Consider the following 19128-nt stretch of genomic DNA (forward strand, 5'->3'; position numbering starts at 1 on the left):
TTTTAACTCAGCAGTAACCGGGGGGCCAAGCCGGTCCGTTTCTCCTCCCAGATCCCTGAGGAGACCCGCGGCTGTAACCCCCCCCGCTACTCCCCGCGGCGGGCGGTACCTGCGGCTCCTCGGCGGGCGCAGCTCCTGGCCGGGGCGGGACCGGCAACGGCGCCCAGTGCGGGGGGCGTGAGGGGAGAGCGCGGTGTGACGGGGGGAGCGGCGTGAGGGGAGAGCGCGGTATGACGGGGGGAGCGGCGTGAGGGGGGAGCGCGGTATGACGGGGGGAGCGGCGTGAGGGGAGAGCGCGGTGTGATGCGCGTGCGAGGTGCGTGAGGGGAGGGGGGGGGGCGCGCGCCCTTAGTGTGAGGGGAGAGCGCGGTCTGAGGGGGGGGCGCGCGCCCATTAAGGGAGGGGGAGGGCGGTGTGAGGGATGGGCGCGAGCCCAATGAGGGGAGGGGAGGGGGGGGCGGGAGCCCGGGGAGGGGAGGGAGGGGGGGGCCGGGAGCCCGGTGAGGGGTGGGGGGGGCGGGGAGCCTAGTGAGGGGAGGGGTGAGGGGGGCAGGAGCCCAGTGAGGGGAGGAGGGGAGGGGAGGGGGTGGGGGGACGGGAACTCAGTGAGGGGAGGTGGGGGGGGGGGCGCGCGCCTATTAAAGGGGTTGGGGGGGCAGTGTGAGGGGAGAACGCGGCGTGTGTGTGGGGGGGGCAGCCGCGCTCCCAGCATGAGGAGGGGGCGGCGGTGTGAGGGACGGGGACGGAGGGGCGCGCTCCCGGGGCTCGGTGTGGGGGGGGGGGCGCGCTCCCGGGGCTCGGTGTGGGGGGGGGGGCGCGCTCCCGGGGCTCGGTGGAGGGGGGGGGGCGCGCTCCCGGGGCTCGGTGTGTGGGGGGGGCGCGGTCCCGGGGCTCGGTGTGTGGGGGGGACGCGGTCCCGGGGCTCGGTGAGGGGGGGGCGCGGTCCCGGGGGGGGGGGGGGCGCGTGCGCGCGCGCCCGGGGCGGGGGCGGGGCCGGGCCCGGCAGGGGGCGCCGCGCGGTGCCGCTCGGAGCGCGATGGCGGCCGCGACCCCGCAGGTGAGCGCCGGGGCTCGGAGGGGCGACCCCTCGGTTTTCCTTCTCCCCGTCCTCCTTCTCCTCCTCTCCCCGCCTCTCTCGCCCCCAGCCCCGGCTGGGACGGGGTGGAGGGGGCTCGGCGGAGCCTCGCGGGCTGGGAGAGGCGGCGGGTGCGGCCGGCTTGGGCTCGGTTGGTGCCGCCGAGGGCGTGGGAGGGAGCCGCCCCCGGGGAAAAGCGTTTGTTTGTGGGAGAAACTCCCCGGAGCGCGGGAGAAGGTTGAATGGGAAAACGGTTCGCGTTGGAAGGGACCTTAGGGATGCCCCGCTCGCTTTCCTTGAGGCGTTTCGAGCCTCATGTGGGAAAGAAGGGATGGGGAGAGCGGCACAAAGAGCGCTGGGCTCTCCCCGTCGTGATCCCTCGCTGCTTCCATCCTTTCCAGGAGCTGGGAAAGGCGCTGGCTCCGGGCAGGGTTGCGATTGCCTTTTTTTCCAAGCCTTGCGGTGTCTTATATTTTTTCCTTGTGGTGAGCGTGAGCCTGTCCCACGCAGAGCCCATCCCCAGCTGCCGTGGGAGAGGGACATTGTACATCAGCTTCTGTTCCAGCGGGGAAACTCCGAGGGCCAGGTGTGCGCTGGGTTTGTGCAGGTGAAGCTCGTTGCCAGGCTGGGGGAGTAGCTGAACGGATGGGGGTCTGCCTGTGCTGCAATCCAAAAGCGCAACTGCGGCTTAGGTGCTGTAGGAATTGCTGCTGGTTAGGAAGCAGTTGTAGAATCACAGAATCGTGGAATGGTTTGAGTTGGAAGGGAGCTTAAAGATCATCCAGTTCCACCCCCTGCCCTGGGCAGGGACACCTCCCACTGGATCAGGGGCTCCAAGCCCCATCCAACCTGGCCTTGAACACCTCCAGGGATGGGGCAGCCACCTCTGCTCTGGGCAACCTGGGCCAGGGCCTCCCCACCCTCATCGGGAAGAAATTCTTCTTAATGTCTAGTCTAGATCGTTCCCCTTCCAGTTTAAAGCCATTAAGTATAGACACTTGGATACAATGTGAGTCCAGCAGAAGCCCAGGATGAGTTGTGGCAGCCCCACTACAAGTACTGAAATAAAGCTAATTTAAGCTAGCGTGGATGTTTCTCTACAAGTTCTAAATGTGTCTTGGGATTGCATTGGAGATGTATCCTGGAGGACTGACCTTCCATGGGAGCCCAGGAACAGCTGCAGCGCAGGCTGTGGCAAATGCAAAACAAAAAAATTCTGAGTCAGAATGCAAAATGGATCAACGCAAACGCAAATTCAGCTTCCATAATAGAACATTTTATCTTCCTGGTGCAAACAATGCCAATGTTGTGACACTCTCTGATCTACAGAGAGGAAGAAGGATCCATTAAAACAAACCATGCTTGCATTCTAAATATATTTAGAGAATTGGCACAGTGCATTGACTGGTGTTCAGACTAGCTTTGGCAGAGAGGGAGGTGGAGGAAAATTGACCCAAGAGCTGCCTAGACTGTACCCGTTCTCTGAATCAATACCCAGGTCTCCGTATTCAGCGCCCTTTATCAGTATTATTCTTGCACCGTTACTCATCCCGTTGCTTTGGGCATAAGCAAGGGGTGGATTGCTTATAGCCGTTTGGATACAAAATAAATCTGTGTGCTTTTTCTAACTATTCATTTAGAATTGCAACCAGCAAACTCCTTTTTGTCACTTCTAGACTGGATAAAGAGCTTTTTGATTTTCAGCTTACAGCTGGTAAAGGTTGCCTGTGACTCAGGAACTCCATGATTCAAAGTTCTTCCTCACAAAACTTTGGATGTTTTTCAAAGCTCTGGCTTAGTTTGTTCCTGGCTCAACCAATTGGGCGAGAACTTCCTGGAACCAGGATGTTGATCTGAACCTTTTTGTTTTGTTACCAATCTGAACAACTCCTGTTTTGGCTATTGTGTATCTGCTGCAGACCCAACTTGGTTTGAGGCCAACTTCAAAATAGACTTTTTTTCCTCCTTCTTTAACTGTTTTGCTGGGAGACTGGAACTGAGCAAAAACTGATCAAGGATGTTTGGTTTGGTCTTCGATTAAATAACTTTCTATGTGATGTAGGCTTTGGATGCACCACGCACTCCTGAAGTCAGTGATGTGTGTGAGTAACACAAAACCAGTGTGGTTTTGTTGGAAATGTGGTTAACTGATTAAAGAGTGTGAAAGCAGGTTGGGATTCCCGAGTTCTTTCTTGAGTCACTGACATGCTGTGTGACTAAGTCGGCCAGTGTAGTGGAGCTTGACCGTGCAGCCGTTTCTTTTGCTTTTAAGTAGGGAGTGCGATGAGTTGTTAATTAATATATTAGCCGCTCCGAATGCCTTAAAGACACTCTTCTTTCCATTGAACAGAGAAACATAACCTCTTGCTTGGATCTGTTTGTTACCGTGTTGAGTAGCATCCTCATTGATAAAGCTTTCCCAGCTCCTGAGTCCAGTGCTTATTTGGTCCATGAGATGTTCCTGTGCTGTGTGAGTGCAGAGCCTGTAAACAGAGCATGTATGTCCAGAGCTGTTGATGAGGCATATATCACTGGAACAAGTAGTATTGAAAAGGTTGTAAAACAAAGTCCAGCACAAGCTTGAATGCAACTCAAAATAGTCAGTATTCTAAAATGGCCTTACTGCCTATAAATCACAGGCAGAGTAAACACTGAGACAGCAGTCTGCTTACCTTTTCAGGTGAAACAGAAAGTTAAGTTTACTCTTTTCCTTGCTCATTGGTAGAAACAGCTGTAGGATTTACATTTTTCTTTATCAGAGGTAACAACTGGGAGTTAATGTGTGTTTGTGATTTTCCTAAAAAGCTCTAACAGGTTAGATGAGCTGTGTCCTTGAGGAGTCAACATCAAGCCATATTCAGATTAAAATCTGTATCCACTACATCATACTAGTAAAAGTTAACGTTGATCAGAATAAGTGTAAATATTGGCTGGGCTTTGATACTGAATATCGCCAGGTTGTGTTTTAAAGCCTCTTGCCCAACGCTGCTTTGATTGCAGGGCAGCTGTCTCCTGCAGCTGGGCAACGGTGTGAACTTAATGGATCCGAGCTTCCAGCAAAAACTTGAGGGGGAGAAGGAACTACTTCGTCGTGCTATACAGAAAGAACTGAAAATTAAAGAGGGAGCAGAAAACCTGCGCAAAGCAACAACAGACAGAAAGAATCTTGTTCATATAGAGCACGTGCTGAAATGTTCCAACCGAAAACTGGAGCAACTGCATTGGGAACTTCAGGAACTTAATGCGAGGATTGTAATAACAGACAAAGAGGGAAGTAAAACAGGTAGGTCTTGGGTCATGATTGATGGGAAAATTGTGTTATAGTCCTTCAGTATTTATATATGTTGAATTGATACATTTTTATGTTGGAGGCTCACTAGCAGTGGAGTTTCCTATGTTTGTATTTAGCTGATGAGATGTTCTGTGTGGTAAAAAGTTGAGAATGGGGCAGTGAAGGTGGAAGTAGGCAGCACGAGAGATCAATGGAGGCAAAAGACCAGCTGAGAGTGCTGGACAATATTCAGGAGCGGGCTGTAGGTGAAGAGGTTTGAACAGAGCTCGGCAGTTAAACATCCAAGTATTTTACAGGATGAGTGAGTATAGAATTGGCAGAGTGCTTGTTAGGGTGGGTTCACTGGTAAACTAAGATGGATACAGGCTTGAGTGTTTTTTTAAAGTGTTTCACAGTCAGTTTTGTAAAGACCTTTTTGTACCTTCTTTTATAGCCTAACCTTTTTTTATAGACTCATCCATCTGTAACCCAGTGAAATGACACAAGAAAAGATGACTAATCCTGTTGATTGTATCGTTTGTGCAGATGGATCTATCTCTCCAGATCCTTGTCTCTGGGAAAGAAACCCAGACCCCATGGCAAGGAAAATTGAAGCTCTGAAAAAGCAGCTGCATGTTGAAATGAAGGTGAAACAAGGAGCTGAGAATATGATCCAAATGTATTCAGCATCCAAGGTAAACTTATTATGAAGCTTAATTTGGTAAGAACAACAGTGTAGATGGTTGTGATATTTTGATTTGTTCAAAACCTCTGCTCATGAAGAACTGCAAGCACAGTTAACCAGCAAACCACAGGTCTCAGTGACTGCAAGGTTTGGTATTAACTGAACGTGCCCTTGACCTGCCCTTTCCCTTTACAAACAGAGATAGTGATCTTGAAGTCCTTAATCCTCAGCAGTATTTCCTTTATTCACTGCTTATTTGTACCATTATTTATGCCATTTCAGCATCTCCAGCTGTAAACACATCATTGTGATACATTTTTAATCAGCGTGGTTCTCTCTCTGCTCTTGCCTTCCTTTTGGCAGGAGCGGAAGCTGCTGGCTACAGCTCAGCAGATGCTTCAGGACAGCAAGACAAAGATTGAAATAATCCGCATGCACATTGTGAAAGTATCTCAGTCAGCAGGAGGGATGGAAGATACGATGGATCCAGCAGGTAAGGTGCTTAAAGTAAACTGACAGAGCCTGGAAGACATACAGCCAGAGCCCCACGATCCAGAATACTCAGTCAGTTTTTGTCCTCCCCATGTTTCATCTCCAAAATGGACAGTGCGAATGGGGACCACCATCAGTCCTTTGGAGCTGCGTATTGAGGAGCTGAGACATCACCTGCGCATCGAAGCTGCTGTAGCTGAGGGGGCAAAAAATGTGCTGAAAATCCTAGGAGGTAGTCGGGTACAGGATCGCAAGTTTTTGGCTGAGGTAAGCACTTACTCGGGCCTTCTTGAGAGGGTGGTTTCATGCCTCAATTTAAGTGATTTGGCGTGAGTGAGCAGATTTAACCAATAGTTATTAATTTGGGAAGTTCTTGTCTCTCTGTGAGGACAGACTGACCGGGATCCCATTCCCTTTAGGGGTAGCGTTCCTTGAAATTTCTCAGGAACATCAGAAGTGACACTGATCGGGTGGTTAGAATCATAGAATCATAGAATAACCAGGTTGGAAGAGACCCAGCAGATCATTGAGTCCAACCGTTCCCATCAAACACTAAACCATGTCCCTCAGCACCTCGTCCACCCATTAGGATCTATGAGAAAATATTTCATCTTGTTCCTTTACTAGTAAGATGTTATCTGATCTGTTTTTGAAGCTTACTCTAGTAGTCCATAAAGGATTAATAGTACCTGGACTAGGGCTGTACACTGAAAACTTCTGCCAGCTTTCTGTTCTACTTCTTATTGCTAGGCTCAGGGTCGTTTGCAAGAGTCCTCTCAGAAGATTGACCTGCTGCGCTTGTCCTTGGAACGTCAGCTTAGTGAGCTTTCTCCTGATCACCCCAAAAGACCACTCATCAAGCAGGAACTAGTGAATACTTCCTCCCTGGGAGCTCGGCATGGCAGCATCCAACCCACTTCAGTCATCAAACCTACAGCCCTTACTGGTACGTAAATCTTGCATGGCCTCTTGTTGTGGAGAGGACAGAGGAGAAAATGAGTTTAGTTTCTTCTTATTGTAGTAATGCCTCTTGTTATATGGACATTTGATTTTCTAGGAACTGGGCTGATTTCTTCTAGGCCAGCCACCGCTGTCTGATCACATAGATTTGCAGTCTGTTAATCTGGGGTGTTAACCAAGAATCTGAGAAATTCTTGGACCTCTGTGAGAACAGGCTGGACTGGAATCACTTCATCTTTTACATAATATTATTCTTTACTCTCCCCAAATTCCTCAGGAACGTTGGAAGTGAGGCTGATGGGATGCCAGGATCTACTGGAAAATGTCCCAGGACGTTCCCGAATGACCAGTTCTTCTCCCATCTGTGGCAGCCCAAGTGATTTGAGGTCTCTTTCCCGAACACGAATTGGCCTTGGTATCCATGGCCGTAGTGTTGCAGGAAAGTACCTGCGGAATGAAGAACCATGTAGTGAGTATGGGGTTCCCTGTTGAATTGTGAGGGAGGGGGTGCTTCTTATCCAGGTGCTCGGCTAGCTCGGTATGCGTGTGATTATAAGAAACCTATATTCTGCAAAACTGGGTCTTCCTAGTACTCTTCCAGAAATTACATTGGCTTGCGATATTCACCTGCAGCATGAGATTTTCTTTGGCAAAATGTTGTAATTGGTGTTTCCTCCTTTGGCCAGATGAGGTCCTTGCTGTGCTCAAAGTGGACAATAAAGTAGTTGGCCAAACAAACTGGGGACCGGTTAATAACCAGGCATGGGACCAGAGCTTTGTCATTGATCTGGACCGGGTGAGTCTGCCACAGATTCCCTGTGTTGTATTTGTTTTCCCGTTTCACTGGTTTGCTTGTTTAGCTGGCGTTCCACTTGATTCAACTCTGTTTTGCTGCTGTCCACGCATGCTTTTATGTGCTAGTTAGCCTAGTCTTCCTCTGAAGGCAGTGATTCAGCCTGAACAGCATCTGTTGTTCTTCTCTCCTTGTCTAAGCAGTTTTATTCCATCTTGCCAGCAAAGTGGCTCTCTCAGGGGTTTCTGAAATGGGGAGCCACGACAGCCAATCTCCGAGAGGGTCTGTAACTAAGAAAGTCTGAGAACATCAGAGACAGCAGGGAACAGAAGAATTAAATAAGTTTCTTAAGCATACACTTTAGTTTGCTGATTTTTTTACAATGTGTGCGCCATTTCCAGCATGTAACTCTTCTGCTTTAATTTTCTCCCCACCACTCACCCATCCCACCAGTCTCGAGAGCTAGAAATTGCAGTTTATTGGAGAGACTGGAGAGAACTATGTGCGGTGAAGTTTTTGCGTTTGGATGATTTCCTTGATAATGAACGTCACGGGATGTGCCTCTCACTTGAACCCCAAGGAGTGCTTTTTGCAGAGGTATAAGCGTCAGCTTTCTGTTTATGTTTAGGGTGCCTGTCCTCACAGCAAGTGTTTAACCTGGGACACAAGGAATGGAAGTAGCAATAAGCTAGAAGGGTAGAACGACACCTGAAGTCCTTTCGCATCAGGATCACATATAAGAAACAGCATGATGTAATAGTTTTACACGTGCCATAGCCTGGAGTGACTCTTCAGCTGCTCCATTGTAATTATATGTATGTGCTGTGAAAACTGTGGGGTTTTATTTGCTTTCACTCTGAGTCATCAGTTACACTTTAATTAAACATACGGCTTAATGGTCAGAATTGAATCACACAGACTGTAGAATCAGAGGTCCAAATTCCCTCTGGGTATGCTTATTTTATCATCTTTCTGAGGCTAATAATAATTTGAAGCTCCATCAATGAAGAGATCATCCGATAATCCTTTAAAAGCTGCAGTACTTTCTGCTTTGTGTTGTGATGGAAGCTCCTGTGGTTATCTTCCCAAAAGTAGGATCTTGACCTCATACCAAAATTTGCCTCCTCCCTTGCCTTCTTTTTTGTGGTTTTGTTTTGTAGGGTTGGTTTTATTTTTTGTTTTTTACTTTTATGCCACACCCCCCACTATTTTACCCTATAAGTGGCTGTGTTTTTTATAAATGGCTTTACAAATCTGGTTAATTTTGTTTGGGATATGAATTGGTTCTAATTCTGGGGGGGTTGGATTTCAGGTAGCAGAGAATTCCAACATCTAAACCCACAGTTGAATTAACAGATGCTTAGAGAAGGAAACTAGAATAACACAGTCTGGAGTTTATGGGAGTGACTCCTATGTTACCAGACAGACACAAATGCAGAATCTGATAAGAGAACAGGCACGTGTGAAAGTTTGTTCAGAGTGTAAATGAAGGATCCTGACAAATCTCCCTTGCTTCTCTGACAGGTGATGTTCTGTAATCCCGTCATTGAGAGAAAGCCAAAGCTGCAGCGGCAGAAACGCATTTTCCCCAAACAGAAAGGTGAGCTGCTGGAGCACTGACTGCTCATTATCTAGGGTGTGGAGGCGAGGGCAGGAGTTTGCACGAGCTGGCTGGCATGCGCTCCCATCCCATTAAATTTGTGAGACATTAAAATGCTTGCTAATTACTTTGTGTAAGTAGGTCGGTTCTATTAGAATGTGAAAGTTTGTTCAGTCACAAAAAGCGCAGGCAGCCTGGCTTGCGGCGTGGTGTGTAATGCGATATTGTTGCAGTGTTTCCATTCACAATTAACGTTGTTAGGAAGATCTAATTACTAGTTATTTAACAGACCACTTGGCAGGATCGAGGAGTGAAGCCCAAGAACTCAGTTTAACCAGCGGTACTGTTACTGATGAACAGATATTGGAAGGTTTTCTGGAAAACTCTGAATTATACAAGACTGTAGCATGAACAGGCAACTGGTTGCCAGATCTTTAGAGCTGGCATCTCAGATTAATAGTTTATGGACTGGAATAACTTGCACACTTTCTTTTTTTTGTCTGCAAATGCTTTCTTGTGAAGCTCAATAAGGTAAGATTTTACATACTTGTAACTCCTGGCAGTGGAGATAAATGAGATTTTATATTTGTATTCTTCAAGAAGTAGTAAAAATAATGAAAACATCCCAAATGTTTTACTTTTTTTTTTTAAGACATTTTCAGAACTTTACGTTAATGGGCTGTGTGGTGAAAGTGCAGTGTTGAAACAGAAGAAAACCTGACTTTAAATTTATAATGTTTTATGCAATTTGTACTTGAGGATTATGATATTATATGGAGCTGAACTTGATGAAACAGATTTACTGTTTCACCTATCGTTATCATCATTATTAAACTTGCTTCCCTGAAAAAAGCCCATTCTCCCAAGGCTGGGCTCTCTTTTTGGGTACCCTATGAATGTTTGGGTGAAAACAATAATTTAGCAGTATGAGAGATTGTAATTTGAGTGTTGCAATCTCACTGGTGTTTTGGCTCTGACTCCTTCAGGGAAGGAATTCCTCCGAGCTCCTCAGATGAACATTAATGTTGCTGCTTGGGGTCGCCTGATGATGAGTTTCCTCCCTCCGTGTAGTTCTGTGAGCACTCTGAGCCCCCCACTTCACGATCCCATTCACACCGACTTCTCTCCAGTTCCCCCGCAAAGTCCTGCTGATTCAGTGTCCAAATTGAGCAGGTTAGTCATGTTCTGAGTGCTTCTGGGCGACGCTCTGGAATGGCTGTGGGATAGATGTTAAAATTCTCTTGCGCTTTTCTAAGGTGGATGAAGATACTGATGAGAAAAAGAAGTCTATCTGTAGAACTTAATTCAGGGTTTTAGGAAAAGCTGACGCTGCCTGAAATGTTGTGGTTGTTGTGAGGTGTTCGATATGCTGTGGCTGGCTCTGGTTATTGTTAGCAGTTGGATCGGTTTCCAGAATTGCTCTCCTAACCAGCAGTGTCTTCCGGAGCCAGGGGAACTTCAGCAGCTTTCTTTTCCTCTGCAGTGAGGTCTGTGGGCATAAAAGTGATGAGAAGTTAATGCTGGCATACAAAAAAACCAAACCCATAAAAGCAGATCTTCAGAAGTTATTTTATATACACAAAAAGGTGTACTGTTTCTGTCCTGTAAAGGAAAGAAAGCTCCACTAATTAAATGTCTTCACCGGTACAGAGACTGAACTCTGTGCAAGGTCACGGTGTGATTGTTGTGGTAAAAACGCACTCTTCTTTCGCAAGGTTACATATACCAAACAGTAGCATTGATGTAGCACTTTGAAGGCACAGAGCTAAGCTTTTAAATGTGTTGCAGAAGAAAGTGCTCTCAAAATAATGTTTTTAAATTGTTGGAAATAGTCTTACAGAGTTGATCGTTCTAGAAGTGATTGTTACCCCTGATTCACAAGAGCCGGAAAAGAAAAAAAAATCGAGTCAACTCCTGTGTCGCTGTTAAAATCAAGACTTCCTTTAAGTTCTTGATAGTGACTTATTTCTACACGCCTATGCTTCCTTAATTTTATAGCATGAAAGAGGTAGTGTTGCAGTGTGACTCTAACCATTGCCAACTTAATAGCTCGTTTTCTTTTCACTCATTTAGGGAAGCGTAAAGCTTGTTGGTACTTCAGTCACAATGAGTGAACTGGGGAGTTCTGGTGTCCAGCGTGTGGGACTGAGCTAAACTTGGTTTAAATAGCAGAGGTGATACTGGGGTGTCTGTGTGCAGTGTTCTCCCCTAAGGTGATCTCCTTCAATTTTGTCTTGCCAATGCAGTGACTTTCCTGTGACAAAGCTTACGTTTGCTGATGAAGCACCACCCAAGCCTCCACGCCTTTTTCTGGTGGGCAACTCCAAAGAATCCACACAGTCTCCTGCAGATTCTCCGGTAATCCTGTGGGCTAGCAGGGAGACTTTTCTTTGTTGGTTGGCATTCTTTCAAGGCCTGGTGGTTTCTTATTTGTTAATTACTAGAGAAATTAACCATACTTAAGGCAGGCACCTCCTTAGTAGCTGGCTCATCTCCAGGGATTCAGAATCCAGTGAGCTATTTTGGCATGGAGTCTTCATGAAAAGTGTTGCATCTTTTTTGTTTTTTCTTTTTCCTTGTTCCTTTTATTCTGCTTCTTCCTTCTCCCTTTCTTGTTTTCCCTTCTCTTTTTAATTACAAGTTGCTTTTCTTGGAGAAACAAAATGGGAGGGAGGTCAGCATTGGGAGTTCAGGGTGAGAGTACAGCACTGCCCAGAGAAAACGGGGAAGTAGGGTCAGCAGGTTTTTCAGACCACGTTAAGTTCTTTGTCGTTAAAGAAACTGGGCAAAACCAAGAAGAGCTCTACTTTTCTGATAGGAAGGAGCAGGAAAATTGTTCTGAGTAGTATAATGGTTCATGACCTGTGTTATACCACATCATACCCTTACTCATTTGGCTTTAGTGATAAAAACTGCATTCTTGATCATTGTGACTCTTTCTGGGACATGAGGTGCCTTTTTTCCTGTAAAGACGTATTTTATCTTAGATTTCTAAAAGCATTTATTTTGAAGGGTTTGACCTATAAAAAGTGTTATACATGGGAATAGTTTTGTGTGACCACAGAAAATCAGTTTTCATGCTGCTTCCCTCCAAGCAGAGGTGAGGACCAAATGCAAGAACTTGTCTGTGGTTGTGCTGGATCATGACAGCGGAGAAAATTTGGATGTGGGTGTTCAGGTCTGACTTGTCAATTCCAGAGGATGACACAGTGTAATTTCCTTTCTGTTCCTAGTGTCTGAAGAGGCTGCATGTTGAAGAGAAGTCTTGCAGCTCTGCTATGACAGAATTCCCAGTCCGGGCTTCTCCAAGGTAACTGGACAGCACGGGCTGTCAGGTCATACATTAAAGAGACACTGGGCAGAAATTTTTTGAGCATGCTATGTAGCATTCTGCCCAAGGTGTGCTTTGGTTTCTAAGTAGCAGACTCGCAGTGCTGAGGGTAGACAATACCATGAAAGGTCTGCTCTGAACTGTACTTATCTGCTGCACCTTACCCACTTACAACCCCGATACCTGGCCTACCGATAGACTCTACGCTACAATGCGTAGATGGTGAAGTCACTTAACTGTCTTCAAGTGCTTCCTTGTCTTTGGGGTTTTATGATCTAGCATATATAGATGTGTCTGTATGCTAAATAATACCTTTCAGAAACACTTGGCATCCCTCAGACTCTTCTGTTTCTATTGGTATGCATATTATGCTGACTTTCATTATGAAGAGAGGCATAAAAGATTAAGTTGTTTATAGTCTGTGGCAGTTCCATACACACAGTTTGTATGTAACAAGGATACACAGCAGTAAGGGTACTAAAAACAGGACAAATGGAAAAAAAATACACTACTGCTGCACAAATACTGACCAAAAAAGCACAAATAGCAAAATCTGTCTAAGCTGATCTTGCAGTTCAGATCATAGAATTATGTTCATAATTTCAGTATCGCTTTTGTGGGATCTCATCTTTAAAACCTTGTAATCAGGATACAGCCAGACACCTACCTGCCTTCTCTCTGAGAAGGCTGAGGAAGGAGTCGAGTCCTTCATGGGTAGATACTGAGCCCTTCATTTCACTTTCTGGAGGAGTATGGAGTGTCTGCTGCGTTTTAAAGATGATCTTGGACTAAAGTGTTTAGGGTGTGGGTTGGTATTTTTCTCTTTTTAAGTTCTTCCCAAGCAATTCTGCAGCCTGAGTTTCCTTGGTAACACCTTCTGGCTGACATAACATTCTATAGCATCTCTTTATTCAGCTACTCTTTTCCCAGCAACATCTTATGTCTGTTGTCTCACTGTGTTTCATTTCCAATTCCTGTTTGAGAACTTCTTTGTTCTTATCCCTTTTCCTGCTGGCACTTGATATACATGTTCATGGCTGATTAGCACAATTGCTGTTGAGTCTGCTGACAGGAGTGTAGGCGAAATTGAATTTTACTACCTCAAGAATGGGGGTGGAGGAGCACTAGTCCTGTTATGGGAAGTAACAGAGTGCACCAGCTCTGGAGGGTCAGAATTGTTGTTCCTCTTGCCAGTACAGGTGGAAGTCAGAATACTGCCACTGGGAGCAGTTTCCTCACCTGATGGTTACCTGTTTCTTTCTTCAGTGGCAGAACCGCAGCAATGAGCCTGAGTTTTTAGGATTTCAGCTTAGCCCAGAGGTGGTTGACACAGCTCTTCGCTTGCTTTCCCTTTTCCTATACGGCACATCTGCCCTAACACAAGTTATCTTTTGTTATCTGTTTATGCATCTTTTAGGTATCGTCTCAGCCATTCTTCTTTGTTTGTCTGCAGGAAAAGGACAGTTCAGCTTGAGGATTTTCACTGCATTGCTATGCTGGGACGTGGCCACTTTGGGAAGGTAGTAGAGAAGTGTGCACTTTGTGGAGGAGGGCAGTGGGGCTGTGGTTTCGAAAATAGGCCTCAGAGTCCGAATAGAAATGCTGCAGTGCAGAAGAGCTTTGTTGCAATGCAGATATACAAAACAGACCCAGCCCAACCACACAAGCAGCTGGTAACTGTTGTTAACAGTCAAGACTCCTGAAGATTTGTGGCTTTAAAGCCTGGAGAAAACCATCCTGGGAGTGCTAAGTCATTTCATAAAGCACACTGTTACCATTCCTTTCGTTATTATGGTGATGACTAGCAGAATAGCTCCATTCCCAAAAACTGTGTGCGTAGTTGTTTGCTGTGAGAGCTTTGAGGCGCTTGTAAAGCACTCGGCCAGTTGTGATACTGCTGTTTTTGAAAAGAGTATAACTGGAACTGGCATCCTTCTGGACTGCTGCAGCACAAGGAGCAGAAGGAAAGTGCTCCGTTTCTGGAGTTACTTGAGCTTGGTTTTGAGAATAACTGTCTGGAATGGATGGAAATATTTTGTGTCAGTGAAAGTCAAAGTAACCTTATAAGGAAATAACAGATTTGTTTGAAGTACTGCTTTCCCATTGTCTTTCAGGTACTGCTGGCCCAATACAAGCCAACTGGGAAGCTGTATGCTATCAAGGCCTTGAAGAAGAAAGATATTATTAGGAGAGATGAAATTGATAGGTGAGCTTTGTTTAGAGATGTTGCTATTGCTAGAGGCTACGTCAGTACACCTGTAATCAAATATTAGTGACTGTGGTGTGTACTGGTCATGGTACTGTTAAGGTTAAATGTAACCTTAAGGCTTGGGTAGCTAAAATGAGGAATAAAGAAACTTATAACAGCGCTGCTTCCTAGCTTCTGATGGAATAAGCCTTGAAGAACCCTCTAAAACTCAAAGTTTAGAAGTACCTAAGATAAATGTGCTAGCCCACACTTTTTATTTCTCTGACTTAATATGTAAAGATGTTCTGTTCTTCATTCTGCCTTTCTCAAACCTGGCCAGTTTTAACATTGACTTATTTCTTGACTTCAGCCACGTTTTAACATTGACTTCTTTGTTCTTTGAATCTTGGCAGCTTGAATTGTGAGAAGCGAATATTTGAAGTGGTCAATTCTTCAGACCATCCATTCCTTGTGAACATGTTTGCATGTTTCCAGACACCCCATCATGCTTGTTTTGTGATGGAATACACCCCAGGTGGTGATCTCATGATGCGCATCCATGAAGATGTCTTTCCAGAGCATATGGCGCAGTGAGTTAGAAGTAGTCAAGTTTCCAGGCACTATAAAATTTAATCCGGTTCCTGACAACTACTTCTCTCTTTTAGGTTTTATACAGCCTGTGTAGTCCTGGGGCTCCAGTTCTTGCATGAGAAGAAAATTGTCTATAGGTAATGCAGCAAAGAATCGAGTATAAGACAGTTCAGCAAGTTAAAGTTTATTTTTCCTGTAGTTGTGTGTCTGGAGCTCACTATCTTGCCAGGGTTTCTAATCTTTCCGTCTGTCTCTATTTTCCCCATTGCCTGTTGCTATCAGCATGTTCATCGTGCTTACAGTAAAGAAAGTCATCTAGAAGCTATTCCTCTGGCATGTTGCAAGTGATTCATCCTCTGTGACTTGTCAATACGTTCTGGGGGGCATCTGTAAGTCGCCGCTTTCTTTTTTCCATGATAGTCAAGCAATTTGTCATGCTGTTGTGGGATGCTCTTTTCAAGATGAACGAGCCTCACCCAGCTCTAAGGTGCTTTGTGAACCTTTCATTAAGAGAAATTAATTAAGGGAACTCTTTGAAATAATGCCTTATCTAAACCAGATGTAAACTTTACTCGATTTAGATTTTATTCTCTTTATTAACATCTAGTTTCTGCCTCTTGCAAAAAAAAATATGTTGATGGCAGCCCTCAGACTGTATCCACCAATTCCTTTCCTCTCCTTTACCTGCAGGGACCTGAAACTGGATAATCTGCTTCTAGATGCTGATGGATTTGTGAAGATTGCAGATTTTGGATTGTGTAAGGAGGGTGAGTGACTTTGGTGAAGCCGTAATTCAACTGTCAGAACCAGCTTAGGATCTGGGCTTTAGTAATGTGTTTACAAATACAGGTGCTGAAGTGATTGTGTGTTTATATTCATTGCATTCGATGTATTCATACATTGAACTTATATTCATCCCCATTGTAAGAAGAAAACAAAACCCACCAAAACAGAAACAAAAAGCTTCATCTGTCCGGCCATGATGGACTTGGAAAGAGTACTTTGTTCTTTAATCTTCAGGAAACTTATGAAGGAGCTTACAATGTGCTTGTTTTGCTCAAGGGAGCCAGAGTATAGGATACTGCAAAGTACGTAGTTGAGTAAATGAGCAGTGGAATCAGCAGGAAGTTTCCCTGGTTTTGCTGTTTATTTAAATATTGTCTGTATATTTCTTATTTGGATTTTGTAGAGGCCCAGCTTTCACGCTTATTGGCATTTACAAGCATTGATGAGAGTCTTCGCCTAGTTAACAATGTTAGAATATTAAGTGATAATCTGTGGCTTTCAGAAGGTGAGACTGTGTGATCTATTTAGGAACATGCTGGTTTTTACAAAAGTGTTCTTTTCCTACAGGAATAGGTTTTGGAGACCGCACAAACACCTTCTGTGGCACCCCTGAATTTCTGGCTCCAGAAGTCTTGACTGACATCTCGTACACTCGGGCAGTAGACTGGTGGGGACTGGGTGTACTCATTTATGAGATGCTTGTTGGTGAGGTAAGGCCACCTTTCCCCAGGAGAATCTCACTAAGCAGTCTTGGGGAGAGTAGCACCTGACCACTGAAAGTAGCCAATTAGTACTTAAATTACATTTTTCTTATTCATAGTGCTTGCCAAAGACTAATAAATCCATACAACTCCCCGCTAGTCTCATCCCTATTTAATAGTGAGGCATGGGTGCTATGTGGATTAAATAATATAATGTCACAATTGCAGTCACCATTCCCTGGAGATGATGAGGAAGAAGTCTTTGACAGTATTGTCAACGATGAAGTCCGGTATCCACGATTCCTTTCATCTGAGGCACTTGCTATAATCCGTAAGGTAATGGGTTTGATGTGTCTTTGGGAGCCCGAGGAATTTGCACTCACTGTCTAAATGGTTCCAGAGGGACTCTATTAGGACCAGATAGCATCTGTATGTGTCATCTGGAGCTGCCTACGCAGGCTGAGGAAACATTTAAAATTTACATGCTTTTCCTTTCTGTTTCTTTACCCACATGCTGCTCTTCTGTCTGAGAGTGACTAAACAGGCTTCTTGCTGAAGTCTGTTGCTGTTGACTCTGAAATGGAGAAGTGTTGAGTCAAGGGCAGGAATGTCAGAGTAATTCCGTGGAGGTGGTTGGATTCAGTTTGTGAGTGTGACCCGGCAGTCACAGGTGCACAGTTAAGAGGAGATGCACCATGCAGTTTATAGCCAGTCTCTTATGAGCTAGGTCTGAGCTTTTACTGGCAGATTATGATCCTGTTGCAAAGTGAGAATGAGAAGATACTGAGGGGTCAGTCCATTTTTGTTTTACCTCTGGAACATTATTTCTGTCTGTTCTTGCTCCCATTGTTTAATTTTGAACTGATATTTCCTGCAGCTTCTTCGGAAATGTCCAGAGCGTAGACTGGGAGCAGGGGAAAAAGATGCAGAAGAGATTAAAATCCAGCCTTTTTTTAAGGTAGGAACTCATATTATCACCGCCCCTGCCCATCTCTGGTGTTCGAGCTGAGAGTGATTTGCCTTCTGTTGGTATTGAGACATATTCCATCAGTTACCAGTGAGGTCTTTGCTGCAGCTTCTGTTGCGCCTCATTGCTCTATTGAGGAATATGTGTTGCAGTTCATGTTGGAAATGACATTTACTTTGGATCAGGGGTATATGTCTCTTTAGGCAAAGGCATTACCGTTCCTCCTCCTCATTATCCATCTGCCAGAAGCTGCTGGCCTTACAGCACCTGGCTGGCTTTGCACTGGAGTGAGAGAGAGCTGATCCACTTGGCCACAGCTGCACTTCAGTTTTGTCCCTCCTAAGTGGAGTTTGAGCTGTCACTGTTTCTTGGTGTTCTAAGAACAGCCTTGGGCTGTATGGAATCTCGGTACTGCCTGGGCCTGTTTGTTTGGGGCCTTGTCTCAGTTCTCTCTCTCTCTATTTTTTTTTTTTTTTGCATTTATTAGAAATAAGACACATTGCAAATGATCTGGAAGGGAGCTGCAATCCTCCCTCTTACTTTCACATCGCGTAGATAACGTTAACGTCGGTCTGGCTTGTTCCCTTCCTTCTCTTGCAGGAAATGGATTGGGACGCCCTGTTTGCCAGGACTCTCAAGCCCCCTTTTGTGCCCACTTTGAGAGACCCCACTGACATCAGCAACTTTGATGAAGAGTTTACATCCCAAAAGCCAATCCTTACTCCTCCAGAGGAGGTTGCTGTCCTAACGCGTAAGGATCAGACTCTCTTCAAGGACTTTGACTTTGTCTCCAGGCGACTTTTAGATGTTTGATTCCCGTGCTGTAAGGAATATGAACAGATTGTTACCACCTTGAGGAGTGTAGAGAGGACTTGGCATGGACAGTGGAAAAGTCAACATCATCCTAAAACTGGTAGTGCTGATGGCCCTGGGAAGAGTGTGACTTGGAAGCCAAGTTAACCTTCTGTGGGGTTATCAGCCTCTTTTATTGGACGGATACTGGATGTCAATTATCTGGAAGGAGTAATGAATGTTTGACTGGATGTATTTTCTGCTGTCCCTGAAAATAGATGGAAATTTGGAATTTAATCTGGATTTAATTTAACGAAATCAAATAATCTCTCCAACCCAGATTACTCCTTGCAAAAAGCCTGAGCGAGTAGCAGGACTTTTCAGAGTTGCAGAGTAACAGGGGTAATGGCCACTTCTTGCCTCTTTCCTAGAGAAGGTATGCAGCATTCCCTCCTTGTAACGATTTTATACCCATTCGTACTCCTAATTATTTAAGCCAGGGAAGGAATGGATTTTAACACAACAGTGATTCAAGCAATATCTCATAAGGAGTCTCTGTCTGCTTCTTTGAGGATGCTAAGTCTTAGCTATTGTTTTTAAGGATATGAAAAAGCCACACTTTTGCACATGCTTCTTTTTTGAAAATAAAGATACCTTTTCCTATAATGAAATCTCAGCTTTTCATTTCCTTTGTGTTAGCTGAGTGTTTCCCAAATACAAATATTATTTCAGCCTCCAGCTCTGCCTTGCAGTGTAATGGCCATTTAAAGCAGGACACACACTTCCCTCACCTGCTGGGTGGCTTACTGTGCCCCTGCAGCATTCTGTGACTTCTCTGGAGGTCAGGGCCACTGTGAAGTGGGAAATAGCAGACTGGATTGTCAGCACAGGTGAAA

At 45.4% G+C, this 19128-nt stretch overlaps 1 protein-coding gene across 2 annotated transcripts; it reads left to right on the plus strand.

Annotated features, from left to right (window-relative positions):
- The first annotated feature begins 980 nt into the window (after positions 1–980).
- On the plus strand, positions 981–18947 carry PKN3 (protein kinase N3). Of its 2 annotated transcripts, none has more exons than XM_069873191.1 (22): positions 981–1057; positions 4076–4358; positions 4893–5041; positions 5395–5524; positions 5639–5790; positions 6274–6469; positions 6761–6952; positions 7170–7279; positions 7730–7873; positions 8801–8876; positions 9863–10049; positions 11123–11234; positions 12110–12186; positions 13661–13727; positions 14322–14413; positions 14809–14985; positions 15061–15123; positions 15677–15753; positions 16340–16482; positions 16702–16809; positions 17351–17431; positions 18041–18947. In XM_069873191.1, the coding sequence occupies exons 1-22, from the start codon at positions 1037–1039 to the stop codon at positions 18251–18253; spliced, it is 2850 nt and encodes a 949-aa protein (XP_069729292.1). In that variant the 5' UTR covers positions 981–1036; the 3' UTR covers positions 18254–18947. The 2 variants fall into 2 exon arrangements, with proteins under 2 accessions (XP_069729292.1, XP_069729293.1); XM_069873192.1 differs by having other exon boundaries at positions 1029–1057; positions 4081–4358; positions 18041–18946.
- Positions 18948–19128: the final 181 nt, after the last annotated feature.

Source organism: Phaenicophaeus curvirostris, chromosome 20 (assembly GCF_032191515.1).
Source record: "Phaenicophaeus curvirostris isolate KB17595 chromosome 20, BPBGC_Pcur_1.0, whole genome shotgun sequence".
Taxonomy (NCBI): Eukaryota; Metazoa; Chordata; class Aves; order Cuculiformes; family Cuculidae; genus Phaenicophaeus; species Phaenicophaeus curvirostris.